At 42.2% G+C, this 23,496-nt stretch overlaps 2 protein-coding genes across 2 annotated transcripts; both read right to left on the reverse strand.

Moving 5' to 3' along the window:
• Positions 1 to 1,431: 1,431 nt before the first annotated feature.
• Positions 1,432 to 3,255, reverse strand: LOC123498467 (proline-rich receptor-like protein kinase PERK2). The gene is made up of 2 exons (XM_045245569.1): positions 3,200 to 3,255; positions 1,432 to 1,852 (listed from the first exon to the last, which is right to left on the reverse strand). The coding sequence occupies exons 1-2, from the start codon at positions 3,253 to 3,255 to the stop codon at positions 1,432 to 1,434; spliced, it is 477 nt and encodes a 158-aa protein (XP_045101504.1).
• Positions 3,256 to 15,832: 12,577 nt separating this feature from the next.
• On the reverse strand, positions 15,833 to 17,242 carry LOC123498468 (mucin-6-like). Its single transcript, XM_045245570.1, has one exon. The coding sequence runs from the start codon at positions 17,240 to 17,242 to the stop codon at positions 15,833 to 15,835; it is 1,410 nt and encodes a 469-aa protein (XP_045101505.1).
• Positions 17,243 to 23,496: the final 6,254 nt, after the last annotated feature.

Raw genomic sequence — 23,496 nt, forward strand, 5'->3', positions numbered from 1 at the left:
CCTCCTCCTCCTCCTCCTCCTCCTCCTCCTCCTCCTCCTCCTCCTCCTCCTCCTCCTCCTCCTCCTCCTCGTAGTCCTCCTTCTCCTCTCTCTCCTGGTCCTACTCCTCCTCTTCCTTCTCGTCCTCCTCTTCGTAGTCGTCGTCGTCGTCGTCCTCCACCTTCTCCTCCTCCTCCTCGTCGTCGTCCCTCCCTCTCCCTATCTTCCTCCTCCTCCTCCTCCTCCTCCTCCTCCTCCTCCTCCTCCTCCTCCTCACAACGGTAGCAACTACAGTGTGACCTCAGCCAACTAATGGAATTCAATACAGAAAAGTTGCAGCAAAATACGTGATGAACAAAGTGCCCATGGCCAGTGCTGAAAGTGAAAATGATGTTAGTGTTGTGGTGTCCAAAGATGTGAAGCCGAGTCAACATTGCACAGGAACACTGAAGATGGCAAACAAATTAGTAGGGATCGTTAGAAGAAGCTTTCAATTTCAATCTCAAAAGGTTATACTTGCTCTGTATAACTCAATGGTGCGTCCTCAGCTTGAACACTGTATGCAATTGTGGTCACCACACTACAGAAAAACACTGAAAAACTGGAAAAGATCCAGCGTAGAGTGACTTCAATAATTCCAAGACTGAGAAATGAGCCGCATGATGAACGAGTGGAAGCATTCAATGTAATCAGCTTAACGAAGCGTAGGATAAGAGGAGACCTAAGTGAAGGTTTTGAAAAATCTAAAGGAGAAAACAACCTTGACGCTAATAAGTATTTTGTCAATGATTATTCAGCATGGCCATAGGAAAAGCATTTTCATCCTATAATTTTAAATAGTTATTCTCTCTCTCTCTCTCTCTCTCTCTCTCTCTCTCTCTCTCTCTCTCTCTCTCTCTCTCTCTCTCTCTCTCTCTCTCTCTCTCTCTCTCTCTCTCTATATATATATATATATATATATATATATATATATATATATATATATATATATATATATATATATATATATATATATATATATATATATATATATATATATATATATATATATATATATATATATATATATATATATATATATATATATATATATATATATATATATATATATATACACACACACACACACACACACACACACACACACACACACACACACACACACACACACACACACACACACACACACACACACACACACATTTCTTTGGGTATGTAAGTACAGTGACTCACTGAGCGAGAATGAACAAAGGTGGTCAGTAAGTTTGGAGACCAACTGTCTTTAGTGTCAATTGGTTTGGGGACCAACTGACTAGATGATCACCTGTCTAGTGTCAATTGTCTTGTGGACCAGATAACCTGACCACCAATTGATTAGGGACCAACTGACTGTAAACCGGTTGAGGCTGAGTGGAGGCTGGGGGGAAACTGGGATGGAGAGGGAAGGGGTCATTACCTGCAGGGGTGCGTGTGGAGACTGGGGTGAGACTGGGGTGAGGCTGGGGTGAGACTGGGGTGAGACTGGGGTGAGGCTGGGGTGAGGCTGGGGTGAGACTGGGGTGAGTCTGGGGTGAGGCTGGGGTGAGTCTGGGGTGAGACTGGGGTGAGACTGGGGTGAGACTGGGGTGAGGCTGAGTGGAGGCTGGGGGAAACTGGAATGGGGAGGGAAGGGATCATCACCTGCTGGGGGGAGGCTTGCGGGAAACTGGGGTGAGGCTGGGGAGAGACTGGAGTAAAGGCTGGGTGGAAGCTGGGGAGAGGCTGGGGGTGAGCTGGGATGAGACTAGGGTGAGGCTGGGGAGAGGCTAAAATAGAGGCTGGAGTGAGGCTGGGTGGAGGCAGGACAGAGGCTGTGGTGAAGCGGTGGGGGAGGCTGGGGAGAGGCTAGGGAGAGGCTGGGTGAGGCATTGGGGGGGATATGATGATGAGGAGGGGTGCAAGTGAACGGGTCATTTAAAAAGATGGGGTGATTCCTGGCTGAGTCATTTAGAAGGAAGGGGTGAGCTTTACTGAGAGAGAGAGAGAGAGAGAGAGAGAGAGAGAAGCGTGCGTGTGACTACAGATACGAGGCAGACGCGGGAGAAAGAAAAAAAAAAAAACAACACGAAGGTCACACAGCTAAAAATCGACAAATAAACATCCACAAGAATATTACACACATAAATAGCAAGTCACCGGAAGACTAAACATCGCTAACCTGGGAAGCTGAGCGAGACTTTCTGATAAAAAAAATGCAAATATAAACAAAAACAAAAAAGACTATTAAAACCATTCACACTACACTGAGGACATTTTCAGAGAGAGAGAGAGAGAGAGAGAATATCCACCTTTTCTATATTGTTTTTCTTGTCATAAGTTGGTGCTCCTCTGACAAAAAAAAATATTAACACATTTGCTTCAGTCGTATAGATGTCGCTGCATATTGTGAGGGAAAAAAATAACACTGCAACACATGTGACAAGTGTGTGTGTGTGTGTGTGTGTGTGTGTGTGTGTGTGTGTGTGTGTGTGTGTGTGTGTGTGTGTGTGTGTGTGTGTGTGTGTGTGTGTGTGTGTGTGTGTGTGTGTGTGTGTGTGTGTGTGTGTGTGTGTGTGTGTGTGTGTGTGTGTGTGTGTGTGTGTGTGTGTGTGTGTGTGTGTGTGTGTGTGTGTGTGTGTGTGTGTGTGTGTGTGTGTGTGTGTGTGTGTGTGTGTGTGTGTGTGTGTGTGTGTGTGTGTGTGTGTGTGTGTGTGTTCAATGCAAAGCAATAATGGCATAGGAGTTGCAAGTGTATCGTAACATAACACGCGCGCATGTGTGTGTGTGTGTGTGTGTGTGTGTGTGTGTGTGTGTGTGTGTGTGTGTGTGTGTGTGTGTGTGTGTGTGTGTGTGTGTGTCTGAAAATGCGAACTAGTAACTCAAAATAGTTATCATTTTTATCATCATTACTGTTATTATTATTATTATCATTATTGTTACTACTGCTATTGTTATTATTATTATTATTATTATTATTATTATTATTATTATTATTATTATTATTATTATTATTATCATCATCATCATTATCATCATCATTATTATCATTATCATTATTATTATTATGACCACACACACCACGCACCTCAGCCCAATCTCTCATACAGGTTAAAAAAGCATGTTCAACTAAAATCAACACACCTGTTAAAAAGTAACACACTATTGGGGACAAAATATTTATCTAGTGTCTCAGTCCTAATGCCTCAGTGTGCCACTCTGGGAAAGCTGGTCTGTTGCTACCTGACCCTCAAGACTCATGCTGCCCTGCAAAATGCTTTTACTGATGAACGTTGCCTACTTTGTGTTTCTGAACGTATTTTAACAACTTTGCTTAGCTTGTTTTTCTTATATCAAATCGTCAGCTTTCCAGACCAGGCAGTAATTGAATGATTTATAATAAACTCTATAGTGGATTTATAAAAGATAGATGATTCTCTCAACACATGTTATGAAGCGCAAAAAGTGAAATGTTAAGAATGAAGTGTTACAGGCTCCTTTCAGCTGTACCGGTTTACTCTGAATTCGTTTACATATTATTTTCATATATAGTCCAAAATAATATATTTTACACCAAGACGTAATCACAAAGGGAAGGGAAAGGAAGGGGAGGGAAGGCAGGGCAAGACAAGGCAGGGCAAGGCAAGGCAAGGTAAGGCAAGACTAGGGAAGGAAAGGGAAGGAAAGGAAAGGAAAGGAAAGGAAAGGAAAGGAAAGAAGGGAAGGGAAGGGAAGGGAAAGGAAGGGAAGGGAAGGGAAGGGGAGAGAAGTGAAGGGAGAGGAAGGCAAGGCAAGGCAAGGGAAAAGAAGGGAAGGCAAGGGAAGGAAAGGAGCAGCAACGGCAGGTGGGGAACTGATTCGTACTATTTACATGAGAAGAATAGTATATTATCATTAATAGTATATAATAGTATATAGTATTATAGTAGACATGGAGACGACGACAACGAGCAAGTGCGTGACTGTGTGTGTGTGTGTGTGTGTGTGTGTGTGTGTGTGTGTGTGTGTGTGTGTGTGTGTGTGTGTGTGTGTGTGTGTGTGTGTGTGTGTGTGTGTGTGTGTGTGTGTGTGTGTGTGTGTGTGTGTGTGTGTGTGTGTGTGTGTGTGTGTGTGTGTGTGTGTGTGTGTGTGTGTGTGTGTGTGTGTGTGTGTGTGTGTGTGTGTGTGTGTGTGTGTGTGTGTGTGTGTGTGTGTGTGTGTGTAAGTAAGCAAGTAAGTAATAATTTATTGCTGACAAAGGTAAATTGGAATACTAAAATACATAGTAAGTAGTCACAGCAACAGTCCGTCGAGCAAAAGCTCCCTGACGGACGGTTAAAAATCCATACTAACAATGCTGTGGTAAACGGCAGTCAGCTACTAACTTAAGATTATTATAAGAAAATATAATGTGAAAAAAATACTTCAACTAAAGTTTGCCTATAATCTACACACTTAGCAAAAGGAACATATTGTCATAAAAGAGCAAATTGCTTAATAAAAAGCACATACACAATTTCACAAAAAGAAATCCCAATGAACTAATAACAAAGTAGTATAACTACTACTTAGAGTGTACTTGTTAAACAAAACTTTACATCTTTGTCAATCATACTAAATTATAATTACAAAACAATACATAGTTAAGACAATAATACATTAGTAAATAGTACCGAATAAGAATTATATTAGAAGAATATAAGCTAAACATTTTGTTGTTGAAGCAAATAATTTTTCATTTCTTTTTAAATTTAAATTTACTAGCAGATGTTAATAGATTCTTCTTGTCCACCGGCAAAGCATTGAATAATTTTGGGCCAGAACTTAACACACAATGGCTGAATAAAGTGGTTCTGAATACAGGGCAAATAAGATTTAAATTATTACTTCTTGTGTTGATGATATTATTGACTAACTTAAATACATTATTTTGGCTATGAGTTTTATATATCAAAAGTAATGTAAAAAATTTATGTATAAATGAAAATTTCAAAATATTTTCTCCAGTTAACAATCTTGCAGTGGAGTCAAACTTCTTTAAGAAAAATATACAACGAAAAATTTTGTTTTGAACAACAGTTAACTTGTGATGGAAAGACGGCCAGGTAGATCCCCAGATTGAAACACAATACGTGAGATGTGGGTAGCATAATGTATGATAAATACTCAGCATAGCATCAGTAGTTAGGTTATGGCGGATTCTATACAGGATACCAGTAACTTTTGAAACTTTTAAACATGTCTGATCAATATGGTATTTCCAATTTAAATTTTCATCAATAAACACACCGAGAAATTTTAAATAACTGACTTTAGTTATAGTTTCACCATTTAATATTATTGGAGGAATAGATGTTTTTACAGATCTATTTTGAAATAATATGCAATTTGTTTTGGTTACATTTAGTTTAAGTTTATTTGAATTGACCCAAAGATTAATTTTGTCTAGTTCTGCCAAAACATGACTATGTAGTGAATTAATGTCTTTATCTTTAATTAGTAGCGATGTATCATCAGCATATAGAACAAAGTCAAATTTATTACTGGCATTTACAATATCATTAATATATATAAGAAAAAGTAATGGGCCTAAAACTGAACCCTGTGGTACACCTTTAGTTAGAAATTGAAAAGAGGAATATTTTTCATTACAAAATACACATTGTTTCCGCCCAGAAAGATAACAGCGAAACAGTTTGTTTGGAATACCCCTAATACCTAAATGTTCCAGTTTATTAAGTAAAATTTCATGGTCCAATGTATCAAATGCTTTTGAAAAATCAAGAAAAACTCCCAAAACAAATGACTTTTCCTCCAGACATGCATATACTTTTCTAATAAATTCCAAAATTGCAGTTTCAGTTGAATGGTGTGCTCTGAAACCGTGCTGGTGTTCTGTTAATAAACAATTTTGTTCCAGATAATTAATAAGCCTAAAAGAAATTATTTTTTCAAATATTTTGCTAAATGCAGAAAGTACAGAAATGGGTCGATAATTATTTATATTATTTCTATCGCCTGATTTAAGAAGAGGAATTACTTTAGCTATTTTAAGTTGATCAGGAAATGTACCAGTTTGCAGAGAGAGGTTAATTATATGGGCCAAAGGAGTAGAGATGACAGAAGAAGAATATTTCAATACTTTTGGAGATATATCATCGTATCCTGGAGTGTCGGTGTCAAAAGTGCAAAGAACCTTCTCAACTTCTTTGCTGTTAGTAGGGGACAAATACAGAGAAAAATTAGGGAGTTGTTTAAGTATCTCTTATAATCATGCACACTATCACCAATTGTAAAATTGAGTTTCAAAAAATGTTCATTAAATTTTGAAGAAATATCCGAGCTTGATGAGCCAAGGTTAACAGTGCGATTATTAGATTTCATTTTACCTAAAAGAGAATTAATTATTTTCCATTGACTTTTTGGATTGCCTTGATTATCTGTAAAACGATCTTTATAAAATTTATTTCTTGCAGCTCTTAAGACAGAAGTTAATTTATTTCTATATTTTCTGTAGGCAACCCCATAAGTTAAAGGCCATTTTTTTTAAAGTCTCTCTAATCGGTGTTTTTTTCTTTTATACTATTTTTTTAATGCAGGAGTAATATGTGGGCTTAATTGGTATTTATTATTAAGACGAATCTTATTAACTGGAATTTTTTTTGTCGTAGAGATTTTTTAATATTCTGAAAAAAATATCAAAAGCGTTATTACAAGAATGAGAACTTAAAACAGAATTCCAATTAATAACAGAGAGGTCGTTTGCAAAAGATTCCATGGCAGCTGTAGAAACTGATCTTTTATAGATAAACTGCGGTTGTAAATTAGTATATTTAAGTTTGAATTGTGATAATGTTGGAAAATGATCAGAAATGTCAGTTAAAACAATGTTGTTACAAATATTTTCTTCGAAAAGAGATGTCCAAACATGATCTATGAGAGTAGCTGAAGTGTTAGTGACTCTGGTTGGTTTGTTTATCAATGGAAATAGAGAGAAAGAAAGCATTAAATTAACATATTCAGAGACATCATTGTCATTACTCTTCAATAAGTTTAAATTGAAGTGTGTGTGTGTCTGTGTGTGTATTCTTTCTCTCACATTATTTAGTAACATCTGTACGACTCGAGCAAGTGTCTTTTTTTTCTATTTTTCTGATTTTTTTTGTATCAGAGGAGTACCAACGTATAACAACAAAAACAATATACACTATTTCTGTGTGTGTGTGTGTGTGTGTGTGTGTGTGTGTGTGTGTGTGTGTGTGTGTGTGTGTGTGTGTGTGTGTGTGTGTGTGTGTGTGTGTTGCACAAAAGAATAGACACATGTGTAGTGGGTGTATAACAACAAATAAATACAAGTAATAATGGGAAGGAGATAAGACACAATGCCAAAAATATAAAAACGATTGCCATGAAGAGATAAACGAGTCGGAGAGAGGAAGAAAAAGTGTAATGATAAACCAGTCACCAACGACGCTACTGAACCCAACGAGACAGCCACTGTGGCTTTACTACCGCTATGAATCCAATGACTGAGACAGAAGTACAGCAAGGCCAGGCTAAACGACAGCAAGGACAAAACTAAAGGAGAGAGAGAGAGAGAGAGAGAGAGAGAGAGAGAGAGAGAGAGAGAGAGAGAGAGAGAGAGAGAGAGAGAGAGAGAGAGAGAAAGGAAAATACAAAAAGCGAAGGATAATTCGGAAAGGGAGGAGGTAGTGGTGGTGGTGGTGGTGGTGGTGGTGGTGCTGGCGGCGGGCGGTGGGGGTCATGTACGGGCTGTGGTTTACCCTTCATTACACGTTGTTCCCTTGTGTAAACACTCCCAAACACTACTCACTCTCCTCAACCTACACCTCTCCCTCCACTCCCTCTCTTCCTCTACCACTCCCTCTCTCTCTCTCTCTCTCTCTCTCCCCCTCTTCCTTTACATCTCCTTCGGTTTCTTCAATGCCACTCTCTTCCTTCCTACTTTTCTTTGATTTTTCTTTACTTTATCTTATTTTCTTTAACCACCGTGCTTTTAGAAGTTAAGGTATACAAATGATATGTGGGGAGTTTAGGAGGCCGGAAGGAGGAGGTGTGTGAAAAGGGAAGGCTTGTGAAGGAGGAGAAGGAAGAGAAGAAGAGAAGAGTTATATAGAGGATGAGATCAGAGAAAAGGAAGAATTACAAAAGTTCAAGCATGTCAATCTATAACCAGCAGATCTGATCCTCGCAGTAAAGAGATAGAACACTGTAGGAGGAATGGCAGGAAGAAGGCAAGGAGAAAGAGGAGGAGGAAGAGGAGGAGGAGGAGGAGGAGGAGACAGATAGTAGTGGTATAGGGAAAAAATCATAGTGTGGGGAAGTTTAAGGCTGGAAGAGGAGACGAAGAAATGGGAAGGGGAAAGAGAAAGGTTTCAAGAGGAGAAAGAGGAAGAAGGGAGAAGAGAAGAAGGAAGGGTAGGTGGGGGGGAACGGTTAAGGGGAGGATAGGTCCCTCGCTGGGTGAAAAATACAATACACTTGGCGTCAATTTCAGAGGCGATGTGGTTTTGGCGTCTGCCGCAGCGGAGACCAAACGACTGCTTCCCTGGCGAGGCGCGGCGGCGTTTTCCTCTCCTCGCCCACGCCTTTCAGCGGGGGGGCGCGAAGGGCGGGAGTTCTGGAGGGAAGGACCGCCCATGTACCTGTGTGGCGCTGCGTGGGCCTCCGGGGGACAATGGCAGGTTGTTAGAACACGTTTTTAGCGGAATATTTGACTCTGGTTATCGTTTAAAACAAGATTGAGTGCGGCCACGAAGCCACCTCACCCCACCTCACCCAGGCCACCCCGCGCGACCCCGAGGTTGGAACGGGGCGAGGGAACGTGGAGTGAGAGAAGAGGTGCATTGGGAAAGGATGGGGTGAGGTTAGTCTGTATGGGAATGGGGAGAAAAGACTTGCTGTAGAGAAGAGGAGTGAGTTGTAATAGGGAATAGGTGAAGGGGGATTGAGTAGCACTGGTGATAGATAAGATGAGGAGGGTATCTATCTATCAATGCAATATAGGTGAGGATTGGATAAGAGTGCAATGGGTAAGAGTAGATAAGAAACTTGAGTGTAGATGCGATGGGTAGGAAAAAATTTAGAGTGCAAGTGACATATGGAGGAGATTTAGCGCAATGATGATGAGTAAGAAGGAGATGAAGATAGGGTGAATTGGGATGGATAGGGAGGGGATGGGGGAGATGTACTATGCAATTGAGTGGATAATAGGGGCAGAAGGAAGGGAAAAGTAATGATGAAGGGAAATGTGATGTGTGAGGATAGAGAAAGAACAGAGAAGGGGAGGCTAGGAGGAATGTGGATAAAAGGGTAAAGAACATGAGAGGAGGAGGCCAGACGATGATAATGGCATGTGAGAGAGAGAGAGAGAGAGAGAGAGAGAGAGAGAGAGAGAGAGAGAGAGAGAGAGAGAAGGGGAGGGGAGTGTTTGTGGGGGGCAAAGGTCCATGAAGAACCTTTCTGTGTTGCTTGATGCTTCTTACCTTGACATGAAACGAAAGGAAGATTACGAGAAGGGAACAATTTACGCAGCAACAACACTAATAACATTAGCAGGAGGAGGAGGAGGAGGAGAAGGAGGAGGAGGAGGAGGAGGAGGAGGAGGAGGAGGAGGAGGAAGAGGAGGAGGAGAAGAACGCAATAACAACAACAATAGCAAATCGTGCATTTTTCCGAGTGCAGCACAACATATACATAGGTAACATGAAAAGCCACACACACACACACACACACACACACACACACACACACACACACACACATGAACATACATACAGACAGACAGACAGACAACCAGATAAACAAGCATGTGTACCGGCAATCAAAAACACATTGCATCACAACACAACACAACGCAGCACACACACACACACACACACACACACACACACACACATATTCATGCACTGACAGGCACACGCACACACACACACACACACACACACACACACACACACACACACACACACACACACACACACACACTAACACCAGACACTCAAGCACTAACACGCACACACAATCATCTTTTCCCTCACACACACACACACACACACACACACACACACACACACACACACACACACACACACACACATGCCAGACACTCAAGCACTAACACGTACACACAATCATCTCTTCCCTCACCACCACCACCACCACCACCACCACCACCACCACCTGCTATCCATCCACGGTTAAATATGAGCCTCTACCGTGCCGGGCCGTGAGGAGGGAGGCGTGGGTGGCGCGGAAGGTGTGGTCCCACGTAAATTATTGGTATCATGAACACACGGGAGGCGCTGGAGGTGGCGGAGGCGTCGGGCGTGCAGTTCATGGTGACGTGGGCGCGTGTGGGCGGTGGGTGGGTCGTCGTGGGTGGCCGTGGGCGGCGTAGCAGCGACCTCCTGCCATTGGGAGCCAATCACTGCCATAACAAATCCACCTCTGCCAAAATACGACACAGTAAACCGCGGGGAATGTGCCAAGGCGGGCCGGCCAGCACCCACAGCCATAAACCTGTAACCCACACCACGCCGCGGCCACGGGCGGGACGGGGCGGGACGGGGCGGGGGCGGGGAGCGGCAGAGAGGGGGGCGAGGAGAGGAAAATCATGGGATGGGATTGAAGGAGAGAGGAAAACAGAGGAGGAAGAAAAACAAGGGAGATGAAAGAAAGTAGATAATGAGGACCATGGAACTAAGAGGGTTGCAAAAGGAAGAACACAAAGACGAAGACAGAAGGAAAAACAGGGAAATTTGGTTGAGAAAGGGAAGAAAATAGAGGAGAAGAAGAAGGGTTAGGTGATCTGAGAGAGAAATAAAAAAGGGATAGGAAGAACACGAAGAAAACTCAGGAAGACGAAGGGAGGAACAAAAACAGGGAGATAGGATTGGGGAAGAGAAGAAAGGTGAAGGAAGGGCAAGGTGGGCCACTGAATGAAGAGGGAAGAGGAAGAAAAGGAAAAAAAAAGAAAAGGTGGAGAGAAAAACGGAAAAAGAAAAGGAAGAAGAGAGAGAGGAAACAAGAGTATAGATTGAAGAAGACAGAAGAAAAAAAGATAACAAGTGATAAGGGAGAAGAGAAGAGAAGAGAAGAAAAACAACAGAAAAGGAAAGGAATTAGAGTAAAACAAAAGCAAGTGGAGATGAATTGAAGGCAGGAATGAAAAAAAAAGAAAGAAAAATAAGTAAAAGGAAAAGAAAAGAAAAAAAAGAGGAAGAAAATAAAAAAGTACAATGAAATAAAAATAAAGTAGTTGGCGTGACTTGAGATTGAAAAAGGTGAGGAGAAAATGAAAAAGGAGGGAGAAATAAGACAAGAGAAGAGGAAGAGAAAAGAAGAGAAGATGATTAAAGGAGAGAAGAGAGAGACAAGAAGGGAAAGAGAAAATGGAAGAAAGAAAGACAAGGAGAAAGAAAACACAAGAAGAGATAAGAAAAGGAAAGAAAAGAAAAGAAGAGAAGAGAAGGGAAGGAGAAAATGGAAGACAAGGAAAGAGAAGACAAGAGAAAAGTGAGAAAAACAAGAAAAGACAAGAGGAAAAGGAAAGAAAGGAAGGGAACAGAAGAGAAGGGAAGGAAAGGGAAGGGAAGGAAAGAGAAGAGAAAGGAAGAGAAGAGAAGGGAACGAGAAGGAAAAAAAAGGAAAGAAGAGAAAAAGAAAGAAGTGAAGAAGAGAAGAAAAGGGAAAGGAAAGGAAAGGAAAGGGAAAGGAAGGAAAGAGAAGGAGGAAAGAGAAGAGAAGAGAAGAGAAGAGAAGAGAAAAGAAGAGGGGGCTAAGAATTCGTCTCCCTCAACTTGCCTTTCTTCTCTTCCCTCACGCCACGCCCTCGTAACACCTTCCCGCAAACACACCTGGACACACCTGTACTGCCCTTACGTCTCTCCTCCTCCTCCTCCTCCTCCTCCTCCTCCTCCTCCTCCTCCTCCTCCTCCTCCTCCTCCCACCTCCGCGACCAATGATAATCTGGAGTGACGCAGCCTTCATTCCCATTTCTTTTTTTTCCTTCTCCTCCTCTTCCTCTTTTTCTTCCTCCTCTCTCTACTTCTCTTGTCAGTATCTCTTTTCTTCTCGTCTTTCTCTATTTTTATTATTTCTTTTATTTCCTCTTTACCTTCTTTTTTTCTTTTCTTCTTCTTCTTCTTCTTCTTCTTCTTCTTCTTCTTCTTCTTCTTCTTCTTCTTTTTTCTTTTCTTTTCCAATTGTTCATGCTAGTCCATTTTTTCGTTCGCTTCCTTCTTCTCCCACTTACTTTTTTCTTCTTCTTTCTCCCTCTTCTTCGTCTTCTTCAGTATCTCTTTTTTTTTTTTCCATCCTCTCAGCATCCTCCGTGTTCTTATCCCTCTCCTTCATCTTCCCTCTTCACGTTCTTTTCCTCCTCCATCTATCTCCACAACCACTACCCCTTTACCCTCCTCTTCCCCTTCCTCCTCTCCTTCCTCCTCCTCCTCCTCCTCCTCCTCCTCCTCCTCCTCCTCCTAGCAATCACACCTGCACGATCCAACATTTACATACCTCCTCTAAGTTCCCCGCTCATTTACATCCCCCGTCACCCCTCACCCCGGCCACACCCAGTCCCCGTCTCCCCTCCCCCTCTCTCCCAGACCCCCTTCACCCTTCCCTCCCTCTCCTGTAGCCCCAAACACACGCTGTCTTTAACGCCGCACGATGGAGAATCCTGTTCGGTTTTCCGCTATCATATCTGCCCCTAAAAGTCCGTGTAGCGTTTCAACTGGTCTCTCTCTCTCTCTCTCTCTCTCTCTCTCTCTCTCTCTCTCTCTCTCTCTCTCTCTCTCTCTGTCCTTATTTATGTGTTGTTTTGTTTCTTGTTTTTATTTTTGGGGTTGGTTCCGTTTGTTGGTGGATTGTTTTTATTTGTTGTTGTTGTTGTTGTTTTTTGTTGTTGTTGTTGTTGTTGTATGAAAAGTAAAGTTAGTGTTTTATTTCATTTATTTTCTATCAAGTGTATATGTCTGTTTTATTTACATTTCTCTCTCTCTCTCTCTCTCTCTCTCTCTCTCTCTCTCTCTCTCTCTCTCTCTCTCTCTCTCTCTCTCTCTCTCTTGTCACAGCGCCCAGACCACCAGCATCACTCTTGTCGCTACCACCACCACCACCACCACCATTACTACATCTCTTCACTTGCATCCACTTGTCTGTCTGTCACTGTGAACTCTCTCTCTCTCTCTCTCTCTCTCTCTCTCTCTCTCTCTCTCTCTCTCTCTCTCTCTCTCTCTCAGTTCATTTTTCCCTTCAGTTCCTTTTGTTTATCCTTCACTTCATTCATCTCCACTTCTTTCACTGTCGTAGTCAGTTAAACACACACACACACACACACACACACACACACACACACACACACACACACACACACCATTCTGAAAACCACACGAAACACTCAAGAACAGCAACGAATACAAAGAACAAGAAAAGACCAACGACAAGATAAGGAGAAAATACGAAGAGGAAGAATAAGAAGAGAGAAGGAAACAGGGAGACAAGAGATAAGCATTACATGTATAGGAGGACCTGTGTAGCCTGTGTAGAGGTGTTGTATGGAGGTGTAGAATGCTATGGGGTGTTATATAGCGATGGACAAGGCAGGGAAAGTTAGAGACGTGTAAAAATATGTTGCGTTCTTGTACGCTGAGAGAGAGAGAGAGAGAGAGAGAGAGAGAGAGAGAGAGAGAGAGAGAGAGAGAGAGAGAGAGAGAGAGAGAGAGAGAGAGAGAGAGAGAGAGAGAGAGAGAGAGAGAGAGAGAGAGAGAGAGAGAGAGAGAGAGATGGTGGGGATTTAGTAAAGAGATAAAAGCGATGGAAGAGTGGAGAAGAGTGGAAAGGAGAGGACAGGAGAGGGGAGGAGAGGAGAGGAGAGGAGAGGAGAGGAGAAGAGTAGGAGAGGAGAGGAGAGGAGAGGAGAGGAGAGGAGAGGAGAGGAGAGGAGAGGAGAGGAAAGGAAAAGGAGAGGACAGGACAGGAGAGGAAAGGGAAGGAAAAAGAAGGTAAGAAATGGAGAGGAAAGAGGAAAGAGAAGAAATAGACAAACAAGTAGATGAAGAAATGGAACACAAGACTTCAGAATCCAAAGTACGCGTAGGAACAACAAAAAAAAATAAATAAATAAATAAATAAAAAAAAACAGCGAGAATTAAAAAAAATAAAACAGATGGACAGAAGAAAGAATGAGGTAGCAACTCAGGACTAGTAAACAGAAGAGAGAAGAGTGTAACTAGAAGGAGGAGGAAAAGAGTCAAGAAAAAAAAAAGAAGTAGGAGTGTTCGCATCAAGCACAGCAGGGCGTAGAGAGAGGGAGGGAGAGGGGAGAGGGGAGATAGGAGAAGGGAGGGCGGACAAGGTGTAATGAGTCGGGCAGGCGTGGAGCAGCGGGGAGGAGGAGGTGGAGGAGGGAGGCGCTGTAGCAGAGGTGGCACAGCATGGCAGGGCGCAGAGTAGCTTAACAAGAACCGAGGTGAGGGAAGAGCGGCGATTCTCACAGCCATTAATGCAAAGCGGGGCTGAATTCATAGTGGTGCGACCCTCTTAGATTCAGCTTGTGTTCCTCAGTGCTTTGTGACCTCATCATGACCATTTCCAAAGGCCACACAGGTAACTAATCGGGTTCCTAGGAGTGTTTTACCTATTGATGCTGAGAAGTATATGTCAAACTATCAGTGGAATCATGAAAACGCCCTTGAAAATCATAATAACGGGTTTTGAAAAGATTTAGAAGTATAGACGATTTAAGACGAAGCGTTTAGGAATCCTAACCTTTAGTCTTGGCCGGCCAGCTCCTCGTGGCGACAGGTGGGTGTTCAGGTGAGCCCTCCCCGGTAATTACCTGATGGGGAGCTGGCTGGGGCACGACACGGCGGCGGGGGGTGGCAGGTGGGTCGCTCTCGGGTAATTGTTATCTGCACCGCCATCTAGCTCGCTTCATCACCTCCACCGCCTGCCGCACCCTCGCGTCATTAAGGGAAACACACCGTGGCCACCTGTGTGTGTGTGTGTGTGTGTGTGTGTGTGTGTGTGTTATGGCGTGTTCGTAAACTTGTGAGACGGATTCATGTTTCGAAGCACGGCTCAGCGTAACGAAGCGACGAGCTGAGGAGTGTGGGAAGAAGAGAAAGGCGTAGCGAACAGATACATTAGTGAAGAAGTGGGTAAATGAATATGTACATAAATAAAGGGTGAGGAAGATGAAGAACAAGAACAAAAACAAGAACAAGAAGAACAAGAATAAGAAGATGATAGTGATGACAATGAAAAGAAGAAGAAGAAGAAGAAGAAGAAGAAGAAAAAGAAGAAGAAGCAGAAGAAAAAGAAGAAAGGATGCCTGAAAAAATACAAATTTGTGCACGATAAAAATTACATCATTCTATATTTTCAAGAGCGAATGAACGGAAAACAAAACAAAACAAAAAACAAATAAATTATTCAAACGCCCACAAGAATAAAAAAAAAAAAGTTGATTCTCGATAGAAAAAGAAAAAAAGTAATACAATTTTTCGATAGCACTGAAGCACGGCGATCTTTTTAGGACCAGCTTACAGAAAAGGAAACACAAACACACAACAAAGATGCCTGAAGAAAAACAAAATTAATTCCCGATAAATCGTTTAAAGAAAATCACATAATTCTAGGATAATGTTGCGGCAAAGTGGTGGTGCGAGAGGTGGGAGTGTAAGCAATGACGGTGGAGTAAGGCTGGTGTAGTAATGCTGGTGTAGTAATGCTGGTGGAGTAATGCTGGTGGAGTAATGCTGGTGGAGTAATGCTGGTGGAGTAATGCTGGTGGAGTAATGCTGGTGAGTAATGCTGAGTAATGCTGGTGGAGCTAATGCTGGTGGAATAATGCTGGTGGAGTAATGCTGGTGAATAATGCTGGTGGAGTAATGCTGGTGGAGTAATGCTGGTGGAAATGCTGGTGGAGTAATGCTGGTGGAGTAATGCTGGTGGAGTAATGCTGGTGAATAATGCTGGTGGAGTAATGCTGGTGAATAATGCTGGTGGAGTAATGCTGGTGGAGTAATGCTGGTGGAGTAATGCTGGTGGAGTAATGCTGGTGAATAATGCTGGTGGAGTAATGCTGGTGAAGTAATGCTGGTGGAGTAATGCTGGTGGAGTAATGCTGGTGAATAATGCTGGTGGAGTAATGCTGGTGGAGTAATGCTGGTGGAGTAATGCTGGTGGAGTAATGCTGGTGGCTGGTGGAGTAATGCTGGTGAAGTAATGCTAATGCTGGTGGAGTAATAATGCTGGTGGAGTAATGCTGGTGGAGTAATGCTGGTGGAGTAATGCTGGTGAATAATGCTGGTGGAGTAATGCTGGTGGAGTAATGCTGGTGGAGTAATGCTGGTGGAGTAATGCTGGTGGAGTAATGCTGGTGAATAATGCTGGTGGAGTAATGCTGGTGGAGTAATGCTGGTGGAGTAATACTGGTGGAGTAATGCTGGTGAATAATGCTGTTGAAGTAATGCTGGTGGAGTAATGCTGGTGGAGTAATGCTGGTGGAGTAATGCTGGTGAGTAATGCTGGTGGAGTAATGCTGGTGGAGTAATGCTGGTGAATAATACTGGTGGAGTAATGCTGGTGAATAATGCTGTTGAAGTAATGCTGGTGGAGTAATGCTGGTGGAGTAATGCTGGTGGAGTAATGCTGGTGAATAATACTGGTGGAGTAATGCTGGTGAATAATGCTGGTGGAGTAATGCTGGTGAATAATGCTGGTGGAGTAATGCTGGTGGAGTAATGCTGGTGGAGTAATGCTGGTGGAGTAATGCTGGTGAATAATTGGTGGAGTAATGCTGGTGAATAATGCTGGTGGAGTAATGCTGGTGAATAATGCTGGTGGAGTAATGCTGGTGGAGTAATGCTGGTGGAGTAATGCTGGTGAATAATACTGGTGGAGTAATGCTGGTGAATAATGCTGGTGGAGTAATGCTGGTGGAGTAATGCTGGTGGAGTAATGCTGGTGGAGTAATGCTGGTGGAGTAATGCTGGTGAATAATGCTGGTGGAGTAATGCTGGTGGAGTAATGCTGGTGGAGTAATGCTGGTGGAGTAATGCTGGTGGAGTAATGCTGGTGGAGTAATGCTGGTGAATAATACTGGTGGAGTAATGCTGGTGAATAATGCTGGTGGAGTAATGCTGGTGGAGTAATGCTGGTGAATAATGCTGGTGGAGTAATGCTGGTGGAGTAATGCTGGTGGAGTAATGCTGGTGGAGTAATACTGATTTTCTTTCATGTAAGAGCTAGGGGGAAACTGGCAAAGGAAACATAAAACGAAAAAAATAATAAAAAGACTCATTTAGTTGTCAGTCACCATGCAAGTCTGGGAGAGTTAGTCAAAAAAAAAAAAAAAGGTGGCCTGGGGGGGGGGGCGATGAATGTCTTGAAATGTGTTGATGCCTGGAAACGTTAAGCATAATGAGGTTTTGATGAAAATAGAAGTAAGAAAAGAAAGAGAGCAAGAAAAAGAAAGAAAACGGTTTATGATAACAATTTTCACCGAATCTCATCTTAACTTAACTTAACCTAATCTAACCTCAACTAACCTAACTTAACCTAATCCAACCAAACCTAACCTAACTTAACCTAATCCAACCCAACCAAACCTAACCTAACCTAACCTTTAACCTAACCCAACTTAACCTAATCTAACCCAAACCTAACTTATCTAATCAACTTAACCTAACCTAGCCAAGCCACAAAATAACTTAGTAAATACCCAACGTAAACTAGATATACACCAAATCTAAGCATTATAAAGACTGACGAATAAAAATGTAGGTCAGATAGAGGTCACGAGAGAGAGAGAGAGAGAGAGAGAGAGAGAGAGAGAGAGAGAGAGTGTGTGGGAGGGGGTGAAGGAAGGGTGCAAATGGAAAGTTGTAGGGGGAAAGGTTGAAGATGGGAAGGTATGGGAACAGCGAGAGAGGAGGATGAGAAAGGAAAAGGTCAAGGAGGATGTGACGGGAAGAAAAAGAAGAAGGAGAGATTTAAAAAGGATTAACTCTTCTTGTCTTCACCCTCTTCCTCCTTTCACCAGTAACTGTTGGTCTTTCATTTTCTTCCAACTCATCTTCACCCATCTACTATTATCGCATTTTCCTCCTCATCTCACCATATAAAGAAGGATGTGAAGGATAAGAAGAGAGAAGTAGGTCTAAGGAAGGGTTAATTATATTCCTCACCTCTCCTTTCCTTCACTCCTTCCATTTATCATCATTTATCTTCTGTCCTTCCTATAGTTTCATTTTTCTCATTTTTCTTTCATCTGTGACACTGGTTCCCATTTTCTTTTCGTGAGTGAGCCTGTTCAGTGCAATTTTCTTTTTTTTTTTTTTAAGCCTTGGTCACTCAAAAGTAAAGAGAAATAAAATGTAGGTTGATATAATTCATGTACTGTCATTTGTGTCCCTGTGAAAAAATTGAGGAAAATATTCAAAAAGGGCATAATCTCTTATCATTTCCTTCTCTCCTAATCCTCCAATCATTCCATCTTCTATCCATTTCATTATCATCCTTCCTCATATCCATTCCATATATTCCACCCCTTTTCTCTCTCTCCTCTTTCACTCTTCATCTCTCTCTTCTCCCATGCAAGAGTTTCCTTCTCTCTCTCTCTACTCCCTCCCTCCCTTTCTCTCACTCCCTCCACCTTCCCTCTGATTGTGACTGACTGTTCTCTCCAGCAGTGACCAACCACCCGCTTCCCTCATCCCCCTAACCTCCCCTCCTTCTGAACCAGACTTTAAACGACAGGTGAACCGGTCCTTAGGAGGAGGAGGAGGAGGAGGAGAGGGCTATGGAAGGAGAAGAACAGAGGAAGGAGGTGGAAAAAGGAGTTGGAGGAAAATGAGGGAGGGGGAAAGAAAGGGTTTTGGGGCGGAAAAAAAGAAGTGGGTGGAGAAAGAGGAATGTGAGAAAAGAGGAAGATGGAAAATGGAGATGGAAAAAGGAAAAAGATTAAAAAGAGGATGGAGAAGGAAGTGAATAAGGAAAAGGATTGTAAAAGAAGGGAATAAGAAGGAAAGGAAAAACAGGAGGAGGAACGGATAAAATATTAGGAACATGGAGGAAGGAGAATGGAGGAAGATTAGGTAGGAGAAAAGGACTGAAGAAAGAAACGAGGAGGAGGAGGAGGAGGAGGAGGAGGAGGAGGAGGAGGAGGAGGAGGAGGAGGAGGAGGAGGAGGAGGAGGAGGAGGAGGAGGAGGAGGAGGAAGAGGAGGAGGTGGAAACTGAATAAAGGAAGAAACAAAGGAAAAAAGAAAAGGACAGGAGGAAAAGACAGAGAAAAACAGTGAAAGATGGCGTAAGAAGAATAAAGAAAGAAGTAATAAAGAGAAAAATAAGGAAGAAGGAAACAGTACAAAGATGTAAGAAGACGAAGAAAAAGAAGAAGCACAGGAGGAACAACTGCAGAAGAAAAGAAAAGAAAAGGAAACAGAAGAAAAAAGATGAAATTGACGAAAAAAAAATGAGCCGAATCATAAAAGAATAACGAGAGGAAGAAAATAAATAAGAGGAAAAACTGCTCAGATAAATAATTAAATCTTCACAAGTAACACAAACACCTGAATGGAACCAAAACTCAAAGAAATACAAAAGGAAACACAAACCGCAGCGGAACAGCATAGGGGATCGGAAAGGAAGTGTCAGGAATACAGAAATATTTTGTGCTAAGAAATTAAGTATCATTTTTCCTTCTGATGCTATTCCTACAGTCACCGGCACACTGCAATGAACTGCACTACTAGACCCGAAGAAGACGTGTAGTGTAGGATAGCAAAGACGAAGATCTCTCACCACCAACCTTTGAATCTTAGTGTAAATAAAAGAATAGATAGATAATTTTAGTAAGCTTGAAATTTTTTTTTTCTTCTTCTTCTTTTTCTTCTTCTTCTTCTTCTTCTTCTTCCTCCTCCTACTCCTGTTGTTGTTGTTGTTGTTGTTGTTGTTGTTGTTGTTGTTGTTGTTGTTGTTGTTGTTGTTGTTGTTGTTGTTGTTCTTCTTGTTGTTGTTGTTCTTCTTCTTCTTCTTCTTCTTCTTCTTCTTCTTCTTCTTCTTCTTCTTCTTCCTCCTCCTCCTCCTCCTCCTCCTCTTCCTTTTCCTCTTCCTCTTCATCCTCCTGCTCCTCCTCCTCCTCCTCCTCCTCCTCCTCCTCCTCCTCCTCCTCTTCCTCCTCCTCCTCCTCCTCCTCCAGGCGACTCACGAGGGACATTTACCACCAGGGCGGCCCATCAGAGGCGCCTCTCCTTGTTCTTTAATTATTATCAGGAGCCCATCTGACGGAGGTGTGACGGGAGGAAGGGTGCCAGGGGGAGAAGGACACGCCACGCCCTCGCTTCACACACACACACACACACACACACACACACACACACACACACACACACACACACACACACACACACACACAGGGTCTATGGATCTACAGAAGAAAATAATTATCTAGATATCATCACCACCAAATCTCTCTCTCTCTCTCTCTCTCTCTCTCTCTCTCTCTCTCTCTCTCTCTCTCTCTCTCTCTCTCACTATCTCTCTTTCCACCCCTACGTAAATCTCGATATCGTCGTCATTTTTCGCATCTATCGATTTCAATATTTTATTTCCACCTGGGCCATCCTCCCTCTCCTCCCCCTCCTTCTCCTCCTCCATCCCTCAACCCACTCCCTCATTTTTTCGCATCTATCGATTTCAATATTCTATTTCCACCTGGTCCATCCTCCCTCTCCTCCCCCTCCTTCTTCTCCTCCACCCCTCAACCCACTCCCTCCACCTCATACATCTTCCTTAAGACTTAACCTCCCGCCTCCTGCCTCACTCGAATTAAAACTGATCCTTTATCAGATTTACGACTGAGAAAGAGCCCCGGGACCAACCTTACGATCGACATCCATATTGCTTTTTGCGAGGCGGGATGAGATGCGGCCCGTGGGTAGCAAGCAGGTGCCGGGGTGCCGCAGGGGGAGTGGAGTGTTTGGGACCTCTTCCAGTCACTCCCACCATCCTATGTCCCTCTGAAGTCATAGTTGAGGGATGAAAAGCAGTGTCTATGAGTGTGTACGTGTGTGTGTGTGTGTGTGTGTGTGTGTGTGTGTGTGTGTGTGTGTGTGTGTAAAGGTATAGAGGTGTGAGGTGGATTAGGGTGGATAAGGGATGGGTGTGTGGTGTGTGGTGCGTGATATGGGTTTGTTTGAATGATAGTTTTTGTTTCCTTTTCCTCTTCCTCCTCGTCCTCTTCGTCCTCTTCATCTTTTTTTTTCATTTTCATAATTTTCATACTCATTTATCATTATCATCTTCATCGTCATCCTTCACATCCTGATATTTTCTCTCCTCCTCCTCCTCTTCATCTTCCTCGCTTTCATTTTCTCTTCCATATTTCTTTCCTTCTTCCTCATCAATATCATCATCTTCTTTCTTTTCCTCTTCTATTTTCCCTGTCTTTTCTTTCCTTATCTTACTCCTACTCATCTTCCTCCAAATCTCTCTACCCTATCATTCTTTTCCTCCAGATTCCTTTATCCTCCTCTTCCTCCTCGTCCTCTTCTTCTCCCTCTTCCTCCTCCTCCTCCTCCTCCTCATCATCATCATCATCATCATCATCATCATCATCATCATCATCATCATCATCATCTTTCTTCCTTATTTTTCTTTCCATTTTCTCGTTCTCTTCATCATCTTAATTTTTAAAAATCCTTTATACTTTCTCCTCCGGATTCCTGCTGCTGCTCCTCCTCCTCCTCCTCCTCCTCTTCTGTGGTACCCTGTCTCTTTTTCCTATACTATCCTCTCACTAATAAAGTATAACAATTACCCAAATATCTTAGTAAAGGAGGCGTTTGAACTTCATCTGCATTCCTTTGTATACGCATGCTAGATAAACAATGCAGTGAGGACCAACTATATAGCTTACAAAAATTTTCTCTTCCTTTTTGTTCCTTCTCCCTTCCCCCACCCCACCTCTCGTCCCGCTGACCTCACTCACCCCAACATGAAAGTGTCCGAGTGACGGATGGGGAGGAGTGTGGGGGGGGTTGGTCACAATAACTGCGCCAAATGTTACAAGTCGACAACAGGTTTTCTGGGAAGCATTCGGTTATACAAGTCAACTGTTATTCACTGTTTTGTTTTGTCTTGTTTTGGTTTTTGTCTTCAGTGTCCGCGGGTCATTTCCCAATCAGGTTCTCCGATGTTCGCTCGCTCACTGCTTGCCTGCCTGCCTGCTTGCCTGCCTCCCTGCCTGCCTTGTGTTCTAGGTCATGCGCTGCGTGGAGTTCATTTGGTACATTAAGGAAAGGGTTATTCTTGTTGTTATTGTTATTATCATTTTATTACATGTTCGGGATGTAAGCGTTTGTTATTATTCTTGTTATTACCATTAGAAGTAGTAGCAGTAGTAGTAGTAGTAGTAGTAGTAGTAGTAGTGGTGGTGGTGGTGGTGGTGGTGGTGGTGGTGGTAGTAGTAGTAGTAGTAGGAGGAGGAGGAGGAGGAGGAGGAGGAGGAGGAGGAGGAGGAGGAGGAGGAGGAGGAGGAGTAGTGGTAGTAGTAATAGCAGTATTGTCGTTATTATTGTTATTGTTATTATCATCATTATCATCACCATTATTGTTATCATTCTATCCTTCGTAAAGATAAATAAACAAATAAATAAATATATAACAAAACTTCAAAATAAAAAAAAAGACTAAAAACTACAAAACGTAACTTATCGTGACGTAAGGAAAGAAAGATACTAATTATAAAAAAAAAGCAGTAACTTGGATTATATCGATTACTATTACGGTTGTTTTTTACTGCATCACTTTCTCGCATTTTCTTCCCTCACTCTTTCTTGATTTTTATAGCTACATTTAACTTCATTGGACATAATTCTTGGGTTCTCTTAACGCTTTCAGCACCATGACGCGTTTCCATATTCACTGTGCTTACTACTTGGTGATCTTATACAGCTTCAGAAACTTTAAATTTTGAAGACTGTGGCCATTAATCTTCTGACCTCCATAGACACTTTCTAATGTAAACAAAATCATCTAATCACACCCAAAACTCATGGTAAAAATGCGTCTCATTACTGAAAGGGTCAAACTCGACTTCAACACGTCAAGTTAAGCGAGATAGCAGCAAACTCAAGCACTGGAGAGTAAGCAACACTACAGACCATCGCAAGAAGGATCACTACTTTTTACCTGTTGAAATCGCCTCAATAAAAACCAAACATAGCTGTAAAAAGATGAATAAATAAAAAATAGAATAAAATATAGTGGTTTAGTATAATACAGAAAATAAGAATAATAGTATAAACAAGCAAATAAAAAGAAAATAAAAGCAAACGAAAAACGAGAACTAGATCAACACTTAATATTACGTTTCTGGACTTCTAACCAAGACAAAACCACGAAGCACAAGGTAGCAAGTTCAATAATAAAAAAAGAATACCAAATTTTAAAAAATACACAACCGTGGAGGAAAATATCAAAGTATACA

This window comes from Portunus trituberculatus, chromosome 48, assembly GCF_017591435.1.
Source record: "Portunus trituberculatus isolate SZX2019 chromosome 48, ASM1759143v1, whole genome shotgun sequence".
Taxonomy (NCBI): Eukaryota; Metazoa; Arthropoda; class Malacostraca; order Decapoda; family Portunidae; genus Portunus; species Portunus trituberculatus.

Bases quoted from the DNA above. Each gene is read 5' to 3' on its own strand.
- LOC123498467 (XM_045245569.1), bottom strand. From the start codon at position 3,255: ATGAGTCTTGAGGGTCAGGTAGCAACAGACCAGCTTTCCCAGAGTGGC. The intron at 1,853-3,199 runs GCATTAGGACTG...GCCTCTCCCCAG, and splicing joins TCCCAGAGTGGCACACTGAG to CCTCCCCCACCGCTTCACCA.
- LOC123498468 (XM_045245570.1), bottom strand. From the start codon at position 17,242: ATGAAAGAAAATCAGTATTACTCCACCAGCATTACTCCACCAGCATTA.